The 13,779-nt window shown below is 43.4% G+C and overlaps 1 protein-coding gene across 1 annotated transcript in view; it reads left to right on the top strand.

Moving 5' to 3' along the window:
- The window catches only part of naa25.L (N(alpha)-acetyltransferase 25, NatB auxiliary subunit L homeolog), a 35,392-nt gene extending 22,572 nt beyond the window's left edge, over positions 1-12,820 (top strand). Inside the window, exons 19-24 of the mRNA XM_018263535.2 lie at positions 1,700-1,823; positions 3,364-3,429; positions 3,516-3,613; positions 3,790-3,897; positions 10,274-10,420; positions 11,342-12,820. Of these exons, the coding sequence (XP_018119024.1) occupies positions 1,700-1,823; positions 3,364-3,429; positions 3,516-3,613; positions 3,790-3,897; positions 10,274-10,420; positions 11,342-11,464 (666 nt within the window). The 3' untranslated portion in view covers positions 11,465-12,820. The remainder of the gene's footprint in view (positions 1-1,699; positions 1,824-3,363; positions 3,430-3,515; positions 3,614-3,789; positions 3,898-10,273; positions 10,421-11,341) is intronic.
- Positions 12,821-13,779: the final 959 nt, after the last annotated feature.

The raw sequence follows: 13,779 nt of genomic DNA, 5'->3' as shown, positions 1-13,779 counted from the left end.
GAAAAAGGAAATAATTTTTCAAAATTTGAATTATTCAGATAAAATGGAGTCTATGGGAGACAGCCTTTCTGTAATTCAGCCTTTCTGTAATTCGGAGTATACACATTATACACACAGACTCAAATTTTAGAGAAAGGTCAGAACAGATGAGCAGTAATGTTTTTCCCTTCATTCCCTAAAGCAGATAATTTCAAATTATTGCCTAGGGCATGTTGTAAATCATTTAAAAAGCTAAAGTAAACTCTAGTTCTGTGTATAATTATCACTCAGCTTGCTATTTAAGCCATAATTAGGAGTTGCTTGTGACTTTTATTGCATCATAAATTTTTACTAGCAGGTAACCCTACATTCTAGAAGTTATTTTGTAGGAGAACTAAACCCAAAAAAAGAATATGGCTAGAAATTAGGGATGCACCAAATCCTTCAATCAGTTCGGGATTCAGCAGGATTCACCCTTTTTCAGCAGGATGTAAATTAGGTGCAGGGGAGGGAAATTGCATGACTTTTTGTCACAAAACAATCCTGCTGAAGGATTTGTTTGCAATGCTAAAACATGAGAAAAACACCCAACCCTGCTTTTTCCTGATTAGGTGCTATTCTTATATTTACCACTAGGTGGTAGGCCAGGGAGCACAACTTAAGTTGTGGTTTAAAGAGAAGAAGAGAAAAAATAGCTGTCTCAAAGCAATTCCATCCTTAAGTGGCTCTTTTTCAAAGCTCGGAACAGATGCAATGCACTGAGATGATTACCTCCTCATCAATATTACAGCTAAAAAAAGATACATTTGTTGGTTCAAGAATAAAATTTTAAATGGTAGAGTTAATTATTTGTAATGTAAACAGTGTAATTTAGAAATAAAAAGTAAACCATAAAAATCATGACAGAATGCCTTCTGATGAGAATTTCACTGGTATCAGAGCTGCTATGTACTAATAATCTTTATTTGCTAATCAGCCTTGTATTGTGACATTCATATTCTATTTATACAGTATATTGTGAGTCGGCCCCTAAGCTTAGGTAATCAGCACAGAGTATGGGCTGGGAATCTGCATAAAAGCAGACCGGGAACTACTGGCTGTATATTCGGAGACACGTATCTTCACTGCTGAAGGGCGGTGATTTCATTATGTAGTTGCAGAACCCCAAAACATTATGTGCAACATTTCCACCCTACTTCTTTGTCAGTTCTACTTCAAAATGGCTTCCTAATATCCTTTCGCAAAAGTCAATTTAATTAAATAATTAAAGCAGCACCAACGTGAGCCCTTCATACAGATCTAATGATCACCCTAGTAGGCTTTTATAGAGGGCTAAGCAAGGGGGTATTCTGCTAAAGTAGAAACAGATACCTATTTTAATATCTCTGATAAAATCTCTGATTTGTGTCTGTAAATAGCAATGAGGCCAGATATAAGTTCTCTGAGCCCAAATGCATTGCCTGGGGGACTGAGCAAGGGACACTGCTTCCATCTGCTGGCCTTTGACTACAAGGGATGATACAGCGTCGCTGATCATTGAGTGACCTAATAAACACAAGGGGCACGTCCCCTGTTTACATTGACTTTGAGTGCCGGTACAGAGTCCTGCATCCTTAGTATTTGTTGCACCCACTATAGCTTCAGCAGGATCAGAACACCACATAGTATACTATTGTTCCTCTGACTCATTTTCTGTCATTTTAATTTGTTTGCTTCCTAGTATCCTTTCCTTGGTCCCCCAGCAACACGACTTAGCGGATTCCTGCGTAGCGGAGCCTGTCAGTGCCAGAAAGAGGCTCTTCTACTTGTGAATGATATTTATGATCTGGATATGAGTGGCATAGGTAAAAATTAACTTGTCATTCTTTTTTTTTTTTTTGTTAGTTTTATTCTTTATTTCATAATTCTGCATGACTGATATTGAAAGAAGCTTTTAACTATACACAAGATGTCTTGGCCTATGTAACTGTGAGTTACTGTGCTGATGGTGTTGGCACAAATAGGCAAATACATTGCTAGCTGGAGTTCTAGTGGGTAAAAAAAGCTTACTCCACATTCTACATCTTCATGCATCCAAAGCAGCAGTCCTCCTGATCTGAAAAAGTCAAATTCCAATTGAGTGACCGATATACTAACCATCTAGGCTTTCATGTAGGCTTTCATGTAATAATGAAGGGAATGTTGCAAAACCAGTTAAAGGGATAGTTAACTTCTACTGTGTTCTAGAATGGCCCTTTCTTAAAGGAACAGTAACACCAAAAAAATACGTGTTTTAAAGTCATGAAAATATCATGTAGTGTTGCCCTGCACTGGTAAAACTGATCTGTTTGCTTCAGAAACACTACTATAGTTCATATAAACAAGCTGCTGTGTAGCAATGGCGGAAATTGTAAAACGGCTATATGGCACAGGTTAAATAGTGGATAACAGTTAACACCATTAAACAGACAGAGCTTATCTGCTATCTGCTGTGTAACCGGAGCCTTTTCTTCTTTGAATGGCTGCCCCCATTGCTACACAGCAGCTCATTTATATAAACAACAGTAGTGTTTCTTAAGCAAACACATCAGTTTTACCAGTGTAGGGCAACACTGCATTATATTTTCATTACTTTAAAACACTTTTATTTTCTGACGTTACTGTTCCTTTAACAACTTTTCAATTTGTGTTTTTGAATTTTGTCTGCCCAGAAAAACTATTGCCCTATGAGGCTGCAATTGCAATGTTATTACTTTTTATAACTAATCTTTTATACAGGCCTTCTCTTATTTATATTCCAGTCCCTAATTTAAACCACTGCCTGGCTGCAAGGGTAAACTTGACCCTATCAAACAACTAACTGCTGGAAATTCACACTGGAGAGCTGCTGAACAAAAGCCTTAGTTGAAAAACCACACAAATAAAAAATGAAAACCAACTGCAAATAGTCTTAGAATATGAATGTCTACATCATACTAAAAGTTAATTCTAAGGGGAATAACCCCTATAAATAAATGCGTTGAACAGCTTGAAGTATGATTTATTTTAAAAAACCTTCTTTGCCAAACAAAGAGGATGTCTCTTGGTGATCATCCCCCTCCCTTAATTGTCTATAAAGGGTAGGAGGTGTGGGAACATCTGGGGTTCGCTGCATGACTTGGCTGATCCATGGGATCACCATTTTGAGTAGCTGTGAGAAGAATGGGTCCATTCACACTTAATGAATCCCTATGCGCTGATCAATTAATGTAAAGAATACACTTCTTTAAAGAGTCTACTGAGATGCCCTGAATGGTGCCTTCAGGAGAATACAGAAAGGCTCAATGTTTCCCATTTGTAAGCCTTTAGTTTACAGGCAGTTTACACTCCTATTGTAAAGCTGATGTATTTTTTTTTTTTTTTTAGATGATACATGTGAAATCCAAGAAAAAATAGGGAAGAAATTAAAGTCTTTACTAGAAGATTTACAAGGTAAGTGTTGTGGTCACAGCACATGGAAGACTCGGTGGCACAGTTCTTTTAACATTGAAACGGTCTGTATTGTCCTTTCTCTTCAGATCTGTTTCATCGCTGCAAAGGGGACATCATGGACATCCAGGGAGGGAGCTGCCGAACATCCTCCCATATTATAGAGAATTTGGTTTTCTTTGTTGAGGTCAGTTTTTTTGCTTACAACCACAGCCCCTAAAAATAAAATAAAGCCTTCTCGTGAACTGTAACTATTTTAACAGCGCTGTCTAGAATCTAGTGTATACTTTTTCACTTTGCCTGTTCATTTTAACTGAAGAAATATTAATAAAGGGTGTTTGTTTTATTTATTTTTTTACCCAGACAATCTCACTTAGTTTATGGGTATCCAGTTATTTTGCTGCTGTCCTGCGGCCGTTTAAGTCAAATCTACAAAAAAAGAAAAAGAAGAAAAAAGACAGCTGTGCTACAGTAAGTCCAGGGGGATTCTGGGAAGTGTAATTGGTCCCAAATTCAATTGTGTTCTGTTACTTGGCAACGACTGGTATATTTAATCATGACATGCATACTGCAAATAGAGCATGCCATGCACATTATAAAGGAACAGTTCAGTGTGAAAATAAAAACTGGGTAAATAAGATAGGCTGTGCAAAATAAATAATGTTTCTAATATAGTTAGTTAGCCAAAAATGTAATGTATAAAGGCTGGAGTGACTGGGTGTCTAACATAATTGAACACTACTTCCTGCTTTTCAGCTCTCTAACTCTGAGTTAGTCAGCGACTTGAAGGGAGGCCACATGGGACATTTCTGTTCAGTGAGTTTGTTTGACCCAAGTGGTCCCCCTCAATCACTGATTGGTTACTGCCTGGTAACCAATTGAAAACCAATAGAGCTGCAAAGCAGGAAGTAGTGTTCTGGCTATTATGTTAGACATCCAGTCCCTCCTGCCTTTATACATTACATTTTTGGCTAACTATATTCCAAACATTTTTTATTTTGCACAGCCTATCTTTCTCTGCCGTCTCAAGGGGGACACAGGGAACGATGGGGTTAAGCTCCATCCTCCGGAGGCAGGACACTTGAATTATTTAAATTGAATGGGCGTGCCAGAGCAGGCTTAACCCCTCCCACTGAACACAGTCTTCAGTTTTTTAAGTGTCCTGCTACCGGGAGGAAGGACATTCAGACATGGAATTCTTCGGTCAGTCTTTTGGCTGACACCCGGGGTGATACCGTAATCAGGGTTCCCTGCTTTACATTGGTTAACCCCCTACGAGGACTTAACCCACCGGGGTCACTTCCCTAGCCCACAGGCTATAACCGACCACCCAGACGATTTCCTGCTCTGTTTTCTTCATTGCAGACGGTCTGGCCGGTGTGAGGGGTAAGTGGCTCATTTACTTATGGGTTCTGGCCTTGGGGGGCACCCTATTGCTGCCACTTGCCCTTACCAACCCCAGCCCCCCCCTCCCCCCGCCTGGGCCCGCTGCCTGCCTGTCCTTGGCTATAGTAATGCCCTCCTGTCTTGCCTGCTGCAGCTCTGTGACCTGGGAGGGTCCTTGGACTGTTGCTACTTACAGCGCCATTGTCAGTTTGGGGGAGAGCGGCTAACTCCGTCGCTCGCAGCGGTTCGCTCCGTGTGGAACGCATCTGCGTTCCAGCGGCCATTTCTTTTTGGCGCGGCAGTCTCCCTCGCGTTTTCGCGCATGCGTAGAAACGCATGCGTTCCGGCGGCCATTTTAGACTTCGTGCCGTTCGCTTCTCACACTGCAGGCGAGACTGAACACGACTCAACCCCTCTCACTGACACTATAATGGCAGAAGGTAGGACAGGGGGGCCATTCACAAGGGCGGGGGGAAGGGCTCCCTCCACAACACAGGTGAGATACCTGGCCTGCACCAAGTGCCAAGTTAAGTTGCCTGGGAGCCATAAGGAGCCTCTTTGCTTATCCTGCACTAGGGGGCAGGGGGCAGCTGCTGCTTCTGGGGGTCCCTCAGAACCACAGGCTGAAGACTTATCACCAGACTTGTCTCCAGACCCGGCACCTGGTCCCTCTGCTGACCCACCACCTCCTCTGTGGGCGGTCCAGCTTTCCCAATCCCTGGCATCATTGCAGGGTTTACCAGCTATTGCTGATACATTAGGGAAGGCCCTAGCACACCTTCAACCTAAGAAAGGTGCCAAGCGAAAACGCTGCGAGGAAACTAAAGCAGTTAATCCTCAATCCCATTCTGATGATTCAGCCGAGGAGCAATTGTCTTCAGAAGGTGCACTTCCCTCTTCAGATGAGTCTTCTGAGTTTGAGGAAGATGACAGGGAAGAAGGCAGGGATAAGGATTCCCCACACGACATAGATAACATTATCAAGGGAGTACTCGAGGTACTTAACTTATCTCAAAAGCCTAAGAAACAAGGTGAAACGTCTTCACTTTTCAAAAGACAACACAAGTTGTCAACCTGTTTCCCTGACCATGAACAGCTAACTAGTATTATCCAAAACGAATGGAATGCCCCTGAACGTAAATTCCAGGCTACCAAGAAGTTCACCAAGTCTTATCCTTTTCCTAAAGAATTGGTCGACAAGTGGTCTAATCCCCCGACTGTGGATGCACCAGTGTCCAGACTTTCCAAATCCACCACACTGCCTGTCACTGACGCAGCAGCGTTTAAGGATCCTTCAGACAGAAGGTCGGAGGGTTTTCTGAGAGCCATTTTTTCCTCAGCTGGATCTACACTAAGGCCTTGTCTAGCGTCAGCCTGGGTGTCCAGGGCCATCCTGGCATGGTCGGAGTCCCTTGTCAGAGACATTCAGGAAGGTGTTCCTCGGGATGAACTTTTACCTTTCGCCCAGACTATTGCAGAGGCATCAAGCTACTTATGCGACGCCACCTTAGATGCCGCGCAACTCACCGCACGCACCTCGGCACTATCGATAGCAGCTCGCAGAACATTATGGCTCAAAAGTTGGTCGGCCGATATAAGTTCTAAGAAAGCCTTAACTTCACTACCATTCATGGGGCAACGACTGTTTGGGGAGGAACTCGAAAAAATTATCTCCCAAGCTACTGGAGGTAAAAGTACCTTTCTCCCCCAAGCCAGAGGGCGCACGTCCACAACTCATAGACGAGGGAAATTTTTTCGTGGCCAAACCGGACGTTTCTCTCGGCGGCATAGCCCCCCTCAACGCTCCAACTTCCGTTCCAAAGGTAACGAGAAAGGTCGTCCATCATGGAAGAACAACAACAAGGCCTACAACAAGCCATCAGTTGACAAGCCTGCGTCATCATGACGGGGCACCCCCTCCGGAATCGTTAGAAAAAATCGGGGGCAAGCTTCTACGATTCCGGGAGGTCTGGATCTCTCACTCATCAGATGCTTGGGTGAACGAAATTGTTTCGGAGGGATACCATCTCGATTTAACATCTGTTCCACCCAGAACCTTTTTTATGGCCAGGGTCCCGTCGAATCCTGCCAAGTCAAGAACCTTCTTGCAATGCATAGAGAAGATGGCGCAAACAGGAGTCATTGTACCCGTTCCTCCGCCGGAGAGATTCTCCGGTTTTTACTCAAACCTTTTCACAGTTCCGAAGAAGGATGGCACCGTCAGACCTGTGTTAGATCTCAAAGGTCTCAACAAATTCATTCGACATGTACGGTTCAAAATGGAGACACTTCGGTCAGTAATACGGGGAATGGAACAGAATCAACTAATGATGTCTCTGGACATCAAGGACGCCTATTTGCATGTCCCAATTTGGCCTCCTCACCACCGCTATCTTCGCTTTGCGTTCAAGAACAGACATTACCAATTTGTAGCTCTTCCCTTTGGCCTGTCGTCAGCTCCCAGGGTGTTCACCAAGCTTATGTCGGTCACTGCAGCGACCCTACGACTCCAGGGATTATCGGTGACACCTTACCTAGACGATCTTCTTCTGACAGCCGCATCGCCGCAGAAGGCGGAGATGGATCTCAACAAGGCAGTCCTCCTGCTCCAGGATTTCGGGTGGACCATCAATTGGAAGAAATCCAACCCCTACCCAAGTGGCCAAATGACCTTCTTGGGACTAGACTTCAACACAGAGATGCAGATTGTCAGTCTACCAACAGACAAACAGACCAAAGTAAAGAGTCAAGTACAATCCCTCTTATCCAACCGAACCACTACAGTTCGCAAGGCGATGCAGGTTCTGGGAACGATGGTTTCCGTCATAGAGGCGGTTCCATTTGCACAGATTCATTTGCGTCCCCTGCAAGCCAACATTCTTTCCACCTGGAAGGGGGAGCATTATCACGACCACTTCGGTTGACACAGACCACTCGAGAGGCGCTCCGCTGGTGGCTGGTCCACGAGAATCTTGCCACGGGCCAGTCCTGGGCAACCCCGGATTGGAAGGTGATAGCCACAGATGCCAGCCTTCAGGGCTGGGGGGCGAATTGGGACAATCAGTCAGCACAGGGACTTTGGTCCCAGCAAGAAGCCTGCCTCCCAATCAACATCCTCGAATTGAGGGCAGTAAAATTAGCACTTCATCAGTGGACGAGTCAACTTCAAGGGCAATCTGTTCGCATACAGAGCGACAATGTCACCACAGTGGCATACATAAACCGCCAAGGCGGAACTCGGAGTCAGTTGGCACTGACGGAGGCCAGCCAAGTTCTGCATTGGGCGGAAAGCAATGCAGTGAAGTTGTCGGCGATACACATTCCAGGCGTGACCAACACGAAGGCGGATTTTCTCAGCCGGAACCAGCTGCATTCCGGGGAATGGGAATTGCACCCGGAGGCCTTCGACCTACTTGTCGGGAGTTGGGGACGTCCAAGTATAGATCTAATGGCGTCCAGACTCAATCGAAAAGTGCCAAGGTTCTTCGCTCGCTACCGAGATCCTCTAGCCGCGGGGGTGGATGCCATGACTCAGCTCTGGGACTTCAAGCTAGCATATGTCTTCCCTCCTCTGCCTATGCTGCCACGAGTTCTAAAGAAGATAAAGATGTCCCAGGCAGTAGTGATAGTTGTGGCCCCATTTTGGCCACGGAGGACATGGTTTTCCGACCTCCAAGAAATGTCAATAGCGCCTCCCATTCGGCTGGAATTCCGACCAGACCTTCTACAGCAAGGCCCAATAGTGCATCACAATCCAGGTCTCTTCGCATTGACGGGGTGGCTGTTGAGGCATCCATCTGGCGGAGCAGGGGTGTAACAGAGGACGTCATTCCTACCATGCTCAAGGCACGTAAAGCTTCATCTTCCAAGTCTTACTATAGGGTGTGGAATGCCTACTCTACATGGTGCAGGGCTGCTGAACTCCCCTTCACTCACCTCAACATTCCTAGAGTCCTGTCTTTCCTTCAACACGGATTACAGATGGGTCTGAAGACTAGCTCCCTCAAGGTCCAAGTATCTGCCCTGTCGGTGTTGTTTCAGCATAGGTTGGCCAACGAAGATGCCATACGTACATTTCTTCAAGGTGTTGCTCACATTGCTCCTCCATTCCAACCACCCGTAGCGGGGTGGGATCTCAACTTAGTCTTGGAGGCTCTTCTTGATCCCCCCTTTGAACCGATGAGCTCGATCTCCGATACGTGGGTCACCTGGAAGGTGGTGTTCCTTATGGCTATTACCTCCACTCGAAGAGTTTCAGAGCTTGGCGCTCTCTCCTGCAATCCACCTTTTCTGATCTTTCATAAAGATAAAGCCGTGCTTCGAACTGTCCCGACCTTTCTGCCCAAGGTCGTCTCATCTTTCCACGTCAATCAAGAAATAGTAGTCCCGTCCCTATGTCCAGCACCTAAGAACAGCAAGGAACGTCGGTTACACAGCCTTGATGTGGTCAGAGCCCTCCGTTGGTACATTGAACGGTCCAAGCCCTTCAGGAAGTCCCAGTCATTGTTCATTCTTCCTTCTGGCCCACGCAAAGGTCAGGCAGCATCTAAGATGACCATCTCTCGCTGGATTAAAGAGACAATCAAACATGCCTATCGAGTAAAGGGGAAGAGTCCACCAGACGGTATCCGGGCCCACTCCACTAGAGCGGTGGGGGCCTCCTGGGCGTGGCGAAACTCTGCCTCCCTAGAGCAGATTTGCAAGGCGGCTACTTGGTCTTCCACGCACACCTTTGCTAAATTTTATCATGTTGACACCTTTTCTTCCGCCGAGGCTTCTCTCGGACGGCAGGTGTTACACTCAGTGATTAAGTAATTCTACATTATTGGTCTAGGCTCGGCCCCACCCTGTTGTGTTGGGACTGCTTTGTTAAGTCCCCATCGTTCCCTGTGTCCCCCTTGAGACGGCAGAGAAAACAGGATTTTTTTACTTACCGTTAAATCTGTTTCTCTGTAGTCGATAAGGGGGACACAGGGCTTCCCGCCCGTCGGCGAGCCGTCGACCATGACTTTTGTCAAAACTGAATTCTCCCCTGGTTATCTGTTCTGCCAGTTTTTTGTTATGTATATAGTTCCCGTTAGCGGCTTTGGAACAAACTGAAGACTGTGTTCAGTGGGAGGGGTTAAGCCTGCTCTGGCACGCCCATTCAATTTAAATAATTCAAGTGTCCTGCCTCCGGAGGATGGAGCTTAACCCCATCGTTCCCTGTGTCCCCCTTATCGACTACAGAGAAACAGATTTAACGGTAAGTAAAAAAATCCTGTTATTTACCTAGTTTTTATTTTTATAATGAATAATTCCTTTAAAGTCTTATGTTGGCTTAAAAGGGAGGAAAAACCAAATGAAAATCTTGTCTGTGAGCATATGGTACACTGGATTTTGGATTTCCGCCCAGTACTATTGGCAGTTTGCTTTATACTTTGATGTCCTGTAATTTCTGACTCTCCCTTCCCTGTCACAGCCTCTGGTATTCACTGGTTTCCTGGAGTATATTACTGGTCTGCAAACATTGCTGTCAAATATGACTGATCATATAACAGGGCTGGAAATTTCACTGACTGCACTGAAACTTGAAGATCTTTCATTGGACAATATCATATTTTCAGAGGTAAGTTAATGGCATCAAAACAGTTGTAATGAGATTGTTCTGGTTCCAGTCCTGGCCAGGTCAGTAGTAAATAAGCAGAGAGACAGACAAGCCAGGGACCGGAAAAATAATACAATAAAAGAGTGGCCAGTGTCTGTACCAGAATTTATTCTTATCCTATATTACATATACTGCAAAGGAACAAAACATAAGAGACCCGTGAGCAGGTATCTTTGCTCATTAGCCAACAACTTGCGTGGGATGACGATCCTTGTGCTCTTCTGTGTTGTACTTTCCTCAACAGTAACAAAACATTCTCCTATACATTCACACATAAACTGACAGAGGTATGCTGGTGTGCCAGGTGTAGGCAGTACTGCAAAGAGAAGTGTCTGTAGTTGCCGAGTAAATTCCGAGGGCAACACCAAATCATTATTTTCTGGATTCAGCCAAATCCACGTGATTCAGCTGAACCCCAAACCGTATCCTTTTCCGGGAGCTTCACTTGGGTTTTCTGCAGAGAGAATTGATGCACACATGGCTGAAGCTTTTTATGGCAAATGTTTACACTTTGTAAGGTTCGGATTCGTTTCAGCCAGGCTCTTGGATTCCAAATCTTGCTGAAAAAGACTCTCAACCTAATCCTGCATTCAGTGCATTCCTATTTTTTGTATGTTATTTACACCTTGCCAACCAGGATAATTAGCACAGAGGAAAATTTTAGGTGCTTTGTTGCCCTCGATTTTTAGGAGGCAGTGCTCAGTAGCCATAGCAAGCAGTAAGGGGGAGATTTCATGAAATCACACGAACGCGATTATGATCTAGTCATTTAGCAACTGTCACTTTGGTGCACTGACATTTTTCTAAACCCTCAGGCAATTACAAAGTTTTGGTTGATTTTCACTAAACATTTAACCTAATGTTTCTCTTTCCTTCCCACAGGATGAAAAGAAGTTTACAAAACTGGCAGTAGACAAGGTTCACAGCAGCTACCTTCACTCACTGCAAGAGATCGGGGATCTGCTTAAAAAGAGACTCGAAACATTCAAAAAATTTAAAATCTAGAATGTGACCCAGCTTCATACAGTGCTCATTATCACAAAGAGCTCCTGACGCCATCTTAACCTTAATCCAGAACTTCCTCAGAAATGCATGAAGGACTTAAACCATCAACTTTTTTTTTTTTTTTTTTTCTATTTTAGGTTTTGAGAATTAATTATTTACGGCTACTTTAAATTATTGTACATAAACAGGAAGCAGGACCCGAAGTTTGGGTGTTACCACTCTTTTATACATAATCATAAACCTGTTGGCAGCAGCAAATGGATGTTTATACCCATTTGATCTACATGTGAACTCGGGAACTTTGTAGATGCAGCAATAGATGTCCGCTTTATCTTGAGGGGGCTAGTTCAGAGTCACCGCTACAGTTCTTTTCCATTACCAGCACAGTATAATTACTCACTTTTTTATCACATTTTTTTAATCCTGTGATCTGTCTGCTTTGAAAATAGCTTTTTTCAGTCTGTTTTTTTTTTTTGTTACTTTGTTTTAACGCAAGATGTTTCAGAGCCTGAATCATGAGCTGCTATGTTAGATTCCAAACACACAGTTACCAATAGAAATCCTTTCCAGCTGGAATAACACACACAAAATGGACTGCAGACTTTGGGAGGAAAATACATGGTGGATTTTAGCTGCAAGACCAAAGTTGCTGCACAAAAAATTCTTGGATGTAGAAATTGCCTCCTATAATTTAAACTAAAAATAGTTCAGCTTTGCCTGAAGCCACTTTGTCTCGTTGCCCACATTCAAGTGAACACACAGGTTTTTTTACTTTTATCAGAGTCCCGGTGCTTTATGAGTTAATATCTTTGGTCCTTGTGCTGTTGCTTCTAGGAGGAACCCTTCTCTGCAGTTTTCTTGATCTATATAGTCAGAATGATGCTTTTACATGCCACAGGGTTGCAGTCCTTGCTCTACTTTGTAAGCTTGTTGATGGAAATCAAACCTCATTGGACTGTTGGTATTATAGGACAAGTTAATATGTATGTGATAAATGCAAACCTCAGCCCAATGTGCAATATAAACCAGCAAAAAAAAAAAACCTCTAGATGAATAACATCTGCTTTTTGCACTCCAACTGATGCTGAACTCTCTGTTCCCCTGAAGCTCAAGGGGGGTTGTAGTCCAACAAAAGCTGGAGGGCCACAAGCTGGACAATACCAGATTTAGACCTAGGGCTATTTAAAACTTAAAATCCCACATCTGCTTGAGCATCGCAAAAAGCTGTATTTAAAGAGATTCTGACAATCAAAACATTGTCATATCCTATGAACACACATTTTGTTAGTGATGCTAGGTGGTTGACAAGAGTATTTTTAAAATAAATCTCTACATAATAAAATGGTCTTTCATGTATGTTTGTCTGCCACTTCCTTTGCTGCTAGATATCTAGCCATGCCATGGCCATACCCTCGTGGCATACAATTATGGACATAATCAAATAAAATTTGTATTCCACTGATTACATTTCATATTAATATAGAATTGCATAACTGATATCCACGTATATTGCATAAAGCATGATTGTTGCATATTCTCATCTGTGCCTTTTAGAAAATGGAAAAACATAATTCCAATATTCCAAAAGGGTTTCTATGGTTTCAGTCATGGCAATAAATGTGATGCCTATAACTGGGAAGTTATTTGATGGTTTGGTAAGAGATCACATTCAGGATTTTTGCAAGTAGCAATCTGTGTAATTTATGAAGGCGGGTTTAAACTAATGTACGGCTTCCTTTTACGAGTTGTGTTGCTGTACTGTATCAAAATCCTCGACCAAAAGAAACGGTTATGTATAGTGGATCCGGCATATATTAACTTATACATGTATTCATTGCTGGATGGGGCAGCCATACAACTGGAAGGCAATGGGGAAAGAAATATGTATACGGATATACAGTTATGCCTGTGTGGACAGAGACCATTTTTTTTTCTAATTTTGGTTCTGTACATTACAACAATGAATTTTAAATGAAACAACTCGGATGCAGTTGAACCACAGACTTTCAGCTTTAATTCAGTGGGTTGAACAAAAAGATTGCATAAAAATGCGAGGAACTAAAGCCTTTTTTTTTTTAACACAATCACTTCATTTCAGGGGCTCAAAAGAAACTGGACAAATTAAAAAACTGAAAATAAAATGTTCATTTCTAATACTTGGTTAAAAACCCTTTGCTGGCAATGACAGCCTTTTTTTTTTCTGTGGTTTTCGCTCGAAAACTCTATTGATTGGAGCAACTTTAGTTTTTTTCCCCCCCACGGAAAACATTATTAATTCAAGTTTTTGTGTTGGAATTCACTGATTCAAGTTTCTT

The sequence above is a fragment of the Xenopus laevis genome, chromosome 1L, assembly GCF_017654675.1.
Source record: "Xenopus laevis strain J_2021 chromosome 1L, Xenopus_laevis_v10.1, whole genome shotgun sequence".
In the NCBI taxonomy this organism is placed as follows: domain Eukaryota; kingdom Metazoa; phylum Chordata; class Amphibia; order Anura; family Pipidae; genus Xenopus; species Xenopus laevis.
This window is presented reverse-complemented; position numbering and strand designations above follow the sequence as displayed.